Below are 7,147 nucleotides of genomic sequence, written 5' to 3'. Positions count from 1 at the left end.
GACATGCCATATGACTTGATGAAAGAATTCAAGAACATACTTTCATATGAATATATGAGAAGAAAGATTTATTATAAATCAATATATAATGATCAAGAACTTGTATTAGACCGATGTAAAGCATTAGTAGTTTATGCACAAAAGAATGTATAACAATTGCATAAAAATAAACCATTACAAAATAAGATTATGTATTGTAACATTATTTTTTAAATAGATTTCGCACAGATATATATTAACATCACAATATTAATAGTAAACTAGTAATGAATATGTATTAATATCATAATATTAATACTAGTAAAGAGATAATAATTTAATGCGGAATAAATTATTAATAATTGGACTGGAATTATTAGAATAAGATGTGAATCTTATATCTAAATTAATATTTGCCATATCATAAAATTAAAATTTTAAAGTGTAAAACTACTTATATATAATAATAAACTACTTATATATAATAATCACGTATATGCCTGTATATCTCAATTAAATATTATTTAATAAAGTATTGCAAGAACTTCATTTTATAAAAATTTAATATTTGCATATTTGTAAAACTAAAAATAATAATAAATCTGATACTTCGAAATAATTTTTTCAATTATTTGCGAATATAGATCTAAAATTTTTGTAAAAAAATTATTTAAACAAATATTCTATATAAATCTAAAAAACGTATTTAATTGAAAAGCTGCAAAATATATGTATATATTATACATACATTAGTACAAATTAAAAGTTTACTTTTTTAATTCAAAAACAATTATTTTATCAAACAATTAGTTTATTGATACTAGAGTATTTAAATGTTAAAAAGATATGTTAAAAAGAAATGAAGTATATATTATTATATAAGTAAGTAATGAATAAAAAAAGAAGCTTCAGATAAAATTTGCGCATGCATTTGATCTTAATATCTGTTTGTTGTATTATCGAATATCTGCGTTCAATAGAAATAAGTGCTTTACGCTGATTGGATTATATTGGATATTGGGAAATAGATCTATCTCAAAAAATATAGTCTTATCTCAGTGGAAAAATAAACATTCCCCTAAATAATGATAATGACAATAGATGTATGACGAATTTCTTGGCCATATTTATACCACGTGACTTTTATGTGATATTTAGCATACTTAGTATTTATCTTACTTCGTTTCGCATATTCAATATCAAACATCAACGGCACCACAAACAGAGAGCACGGAAGAACAAGAATTTTCGAAAAATAATCAAGATTTAATTTACTTCAAATATAAAAGTTCATGAAAGTGTGCTTCACAGTAGCTGCAATTAATTTTTATGAATATTATATAATCGTTATACAGTATATAAAAAGGTAAGAGTTAATAAAAAGAAATAATATATAGAAAAGTTATAAAAGGAAGTTGCTTATTATTATTTAAATTTTTGCATTAGATTTTTTTCTCCCTTTTCAATAAAAATTATGTGTCTCGCACAAATTTAATAAAGTTAAGTATTTTAATACGATGATTTTCTGTTTGATTACAAATTCGGATTTTATTTTCTCTTTCAAACAGAGTGCTATATTTATATCTATAAATTTTCATATTTAAATTAGAAAGGCATGATATTAATTTTAATTTTAAATAAAAAAATTGTATTATATAATAATGTTTAATATTATCTTTTCCAAGCAAAACATTGATATTAATAAAACGTAATATCTGTAATTATTTAAAATTTAATTATTTAAAATTTATTTTTATTATTTTCCTGAATAGATATTTACATATCATGACATGTATGTAAAGCAACTGTTTTAGATATTCATTTATATTTCAGGGAAAAAAAGTGATGTATATTAATCCTCAATACACGCGATAATTTTCTGATTCTTTACTGTACACAATGGATTATTCATATTGGATTAATCTTCATCCTTTTTACAATTACATACAAATGATTAAATAATTCTTACATATATCTTAATATCTTTAGAAAATATTTATAAAGTTGTGTATTTAAAAAGTTGTATATACATATAAATCTTATAATTAACCAGTAAAGAAAATAAGAGAAATGCACCTTTTTATACAAATATTTAATATTATAAATATAATAAAAAAATTCTTTTTAAACAGTAATCTACTATGTTTAATTTATTATTTTATTTAAAATATACGAACGTAATAATGTTGTATAAAAATTTAATATTTTGTACAAATCTAATACGTGATCTAATTTCTGTTGTATATAAAAAATATTTCTCTCCATAAATCTAAAAGCAAAAGTATTCTTAAAATATGTATAAATATAATAATGTTGTGTAAGAATTTAATACAACTGATCTAATTTTTGTCTTGTACGTCGAAAATATTTTTCTTCATAAATCTATAAGCAAAAGTATTCTTAAACTTTTATTAATTGTATAAAATGTTTCATAATATATGAGCACAACTTCGGAAATGTATTCAGAACACAAAAACTTTATACAAACGTTTGATACATCTAACTTTGTTTCCGGGTAACAAATGTTTTCATTTTACTAATTTTTATTATAAGTTGAATTTTTTTTAGCTGGTTTCTATCTAGATGTTTAGTATCAACTTAAGTGAAGGTAATATAATTGTACAGGGATTATAAACAGGGATTATAAAAAGTCAGTCGCGATAATTCGAGCGCAATACAATTTATTCTCTCAACCAATAATGATGTCAAATTTAACATTTATATATACTATACGTTTCGATTCTCTCTGATTCGAGCTATCCTCAGCGATGTCAGTAACGATGAATTGATGATTGACAAAATATTCCGCATGTATATATAAATATATATACACGTAAGTATATCAAATTATAAAGGTATCGAATTTGACATCGTTATTGATCAAGAGAATAAATCGTATTACATTTGTAATTATCGCGACTTCTCACAACCCTTGTTTATGTAATTATATTAGTTTTAAGAAATACAGAACTGTTTTGTGTATCTATCTTTGTTATTGTATCTATATTTAAGTGAAGATGTTTAATTAACTAATTTAATTAAGTAAAGACAAGAATATGTGTAAAATTATGCTAACTTAATTTGTAATGAAACATAAAAGAGAATGAAACACAAAAACATTTATATTCGGAAACAAAATCAGATAATATATATGTTTATATACATTTTTTTGCGTAATTTTCACATTCTAAATTTATTTCTGAAGTTATGCTCACGTTCAGCAGAAAATAAAGCCTATAACGGATGATTCTTGATCTTTAATGCTTAAACTAATGCTTTAATGTTTAATAATTTGATGTAAATTTGTATATCGCTGAGCTTGTCGTAGCGCCGAGATGACTCTAGATACTACGAGTCACAAGTTCTATCAAACTGCGCACTGAATGAATTTTTTGAAACAATGAAAGTTTTGAAACGCTAACCGATAAAACTATCATAATAATATCATAATAATATCACTAATTAAATTGCGTAGCAATTAATAAATTATTTTATTTTATATATTTAATATATTTATTAGCAATTTTTTAAGCATCAAAAATCCAGCTTTGACCATTATAGACTTTATTTCCTATTGGTTGTATATTCACATATACAATCCAATAAGATTCTTATTAATTATACGCACATGTTATTAAAATATAGTATCTTATCTAAAAATATATAAATAAAATATATATAAATAAAATATATATATATGTGTGTGTATATATGTGTTTTGATATATCTTTGCATTAAATTATAATAACAAAGAATATAATAACAAAAGAAAAGTAAGTCTTATAAAAAGTCTTATAAATATGTAAGTAATACATATGTATTTATAAAACTTACTTTTCTTTTATTATTATATTCGATTGTGTTACAGATATTTCTAGTATTTTTTTAAACATATTCTTGTAAAATAATGACGACCAATGATAGTGATACGAACAAACATTTTTACGATTTATTCAAGTACACTTTAAATTTTTCCAATCCATTCAAGTACACTTTAAATAATAACTTGCAAAGGGAAAAAGCATCTAATGTGATTGATGAATTTGAGGAATATTTAAAAGGTATATCTGGAAAATGCCTTGATATTGGTTGTGGACCTGGAGATATAACAAAAGACATGATTTTGCCGGCTCTTGATCCAAATGCAGTAGTAATTGGTAAGAAAATAATAATTTATAGAAAACATGTAACAATATGTTAAAATAAATTGTTACATATAACAGTTTATTATTTAAAAATTGTATAATATAAAGTTAATTAAATTATTTTATATCATACAGGTATAGATATTTCAAAAAACATGATTGATTATGCGAATAAAAAATACAGTGTACCGAAAAAACTCGAATATGATGTTTTAGATATACAAATTAAGAATTTGCCTACAAAATACATATCTGAATTTGATTTTATATTTTCATTCAATTCTTTACACTGGTGCAATGACATCAAGTAAGAAAAATTTTATCAACAAAAATAGTTTTATTTTCTTTACAAAAATTTTTATAAATAAGCGATGATTAATAAATATGTACAGAATGATGTTTATAATGTGCGTGTAATTAAAAAAAAAAGATTATTTTTACATAATTATCATTATAATATTTTTCAAACTTTACATTATAAAATGAAATAATGTTTTAAAATTAGTATCTTAATATTTGTTTAACATTTTTTCAATAATTACATTAACAGTTTTCTATAGTTTATAGATATTGTAAATATAAATATAAATGTAAATATAAAGATAGGTTATAAAATAAATTATAAAATGATTGATATATGTGATACACAATTAACAGATTTGACATTTTTAGTTAGATCATCGATTTATAAGTTATAAATGTTGGCTTCGAATTATGCTCTATGACTTATGATGTAATATGTATGTTATGTTAAATTTATATTAATATTAATTTTTATTAAATTTATATTAATATATATAATATAATTGATATTAATATAATCAATTTAATACTGATGTTAATGAGTTTTAGTTTTGTGTTGATTTTATGCATGCTAATAAAAGTCTTAATTATCAAAACAATACTGTAAAATATTCAATTGTAAATTAATTTATCAATGATTAATTTTAAACTGATAAATAATCTACTAAATATCCGAAGCTATTAGATATAAATATTCTTCACAAATTAATTAAAAAAACTTTTTTATTAAATAGACAGACATTTGAGAATATTTATCGCATGCTTCGACCCAATGGAACTATGCTTATACTTTTTGTAGCATCTCATAGTATATTTAAAGTCTTTGAAAAATTGACAAATGATGCTCGCTTTACACAATACATAACAGTTAAATTTTTTATTTAAATATATTACTATCTTAAAATCTTTAAGTACGTATTATTGATTATTTTCTTATTATTATTTATAAAATATTATATTTATTCAGGATTTAAATAAACACACGTGGCCATTTCAAAAGTCAGTCAATCCTCGCAAGGAATTAAAAGAATTACTTGAAACTATCGGATTTACGGTCAATCATTGCAGCCATCGGGAAACATTCCATTTTGACGAAAATCCGGAAAGATTTTTTTGTAATTTTCTTTAAACAGATAGATATATAAAAATTAAATTTTTATATATCTATATTTTTAATTATAACTATAATTGTGTTTCAAAATTGGCGATTCAAATTTTATATCGAGAAAATTATAAATATTATATCGAGAAAATATTATATTTTGAAAGATTAATTAAAAAAAATATTTGTAAACTTTATTCTAAGCAATAGAAATTCTGAGATATAGTATAAGGATAATAAGGACTATATGGCTAATTATATATTACGTTTAGAAGATTACCTGTAAACATTAGTAAACGCGCTGAAGTACGTATTCGTTAACGTTTATTAATACCACCGCACACGCGACTCATCATGTGGCTATTAAAAAAAGCATAATCTGTAGTAGACCATAAATCATTATTATCTCAAAAATTACTGCTTAAAATAAAAATTTACAAATAACTTTTTTACTCAATTTTTTGAAAAGTATTCTGCTACAGTATTTTGAGTAGTGAATTTTGATACATTTTATTATTATAATTATTAATTATAATGCAATTTGAAACTATTTATCTATTTAGTTTCATTTAATTAATTAATTAAATTTAATTCTAATATTAAACTTAGATTATATCATTTAATTATTTGATATAATTTTTGCAGCTTCTATTGTGTCCTTCCTTGATTTTATTGAAGATATGCCATGCGACAAGAAAGAAGAATTTAAAAAAGAATTTGCGGATAAATATGCAGAAACACAAATTGTCTGTAAACAAAAAAATAATCAGATATTAGACGTGTACCGGATATTAGTGGTTTTTGCTCAAAAATGTATGCCATGAATGTGCACACATTGTTCATTTTAAATGAAATAATAATTTTAATTATATATTATATTTAATTTAATTTTCCGATAAAATTATCCATGAATAAAATAAAAAAAATGTATTGTATTAGAGGTTTACATGTATTAAAAGTTGCACAACAACGTATGCCATAATTATGTGTACATATTGTTTTGAATAAATATTATTGTAATTAAACAAATGAATTTATGTAACATATAATGAAATTATGTCAGATTATCAATTGTCTAAACGTTTGATTAAAAAATTTAACATTGTGTTACTGAAATTTTCAAAAATATGAAAAATTCATTAGAATTTGTTCCTTCTGACAATTATTATAAATTTATTATAAAACATGTAATAAAAATTCTTAAAAATCTAATAAATATATTTTGAAACTGTACAAACATTTTTCAATTTCAGATATACAACAAAAACATTATTTTATTAACTTCTAAATGCAAAAATATAAATGTAATTGATAAGGTAAAATAATTGTAGGATAATGATAAATTCTATATAATAATAAATTATTTCTTGACTCAACATAAAGATATAAGTATTTTACAAAGAGTGTAATTGTTATTCATAATATTTTCTGAGTCTTCTAAATCATTATAAATAAAATAGTTATGTGTGTATACATGTATATTAAAAGATATTAATTTAAGTAGAAACTTAAGTTATCACAGTTTCAATTGATGGTCGCTCGTTCGAAAGATAAAAAAAAAGTTAAGGTAAAAGAGGAAAAGAAATTTTATGGTTTACGCCTTTAGATGTAAGTTATC

General features: G+C 21.7%; 2 protein-coding genes and 1 long non-coding RNA gene across 3 annotated transcripts in view; all 3 read left to right on the top strand.

Annotated features, from left to right (window-relative positions):
• LOC105627590 overlaps window positions 1-468 on the top strand; it is a 3,946-nt gene extending 3,478 nt beyond the window's left edge. The window contains exon 5 of the mRNA XM_012208871.1: window positions 4-468. Within this exon, the coding sequence (XP_012064261.1) occupies window positions 4-153 (150 nt within the window). The 3' untranslated portion in view covers window positions 154-468. The remainder of the gene's footprint in view (window positions 1-3) is intronic.
• Window positions 469-3,886: 3,418 nt separating this feature from the next.
• On the top strand, window positions 3,887-4,435 carry LOC105627661. The gene is made up of 2 exons (XM_012208939.1): window positions 3,887-4,136; window positions 4,260-4,435. Exons 1-2 carry the CDS (start codon window positions 3,887-3,889, stop codon window positions 4,433-4,435), a joined length of 426 nt encoding a protein of 141 aa, XP_012064329.1.
• A 1,065-nt stretch (window positions 4,436-5,500) lies between these two features.
• On the top strand, window positions 5,501-6,645 carry LOC105627591. The gene is made up of 2 exons (XR_001046538.1): window positions 5,501-5,542; window positions 6,175-6,645. It is a non-coding gene; the product is annotated as an uncharacterized LOC105627591 (long non-coding RNA).
• The last annotated feature ends 502 nt before the right edge of the window (window positions 6,646-7,147 follow it).

Source organism: Atta cephalotes, assembly GCF_000143395.1.
Source record: "Atta cephalotes unplaced genomic scaffold scaffold00009, whole genome shotgun sequence".
NCBI lineage: Eukaryota > Metazoa > Arthropoda > Insecta > Hymenoptera > Formicidae > Atta > Atta cephalotes.
Note: the sequence above shows the minus strand (reverse complement) of the source record. Positions and strands in the feature narration are given on the sequence as shown.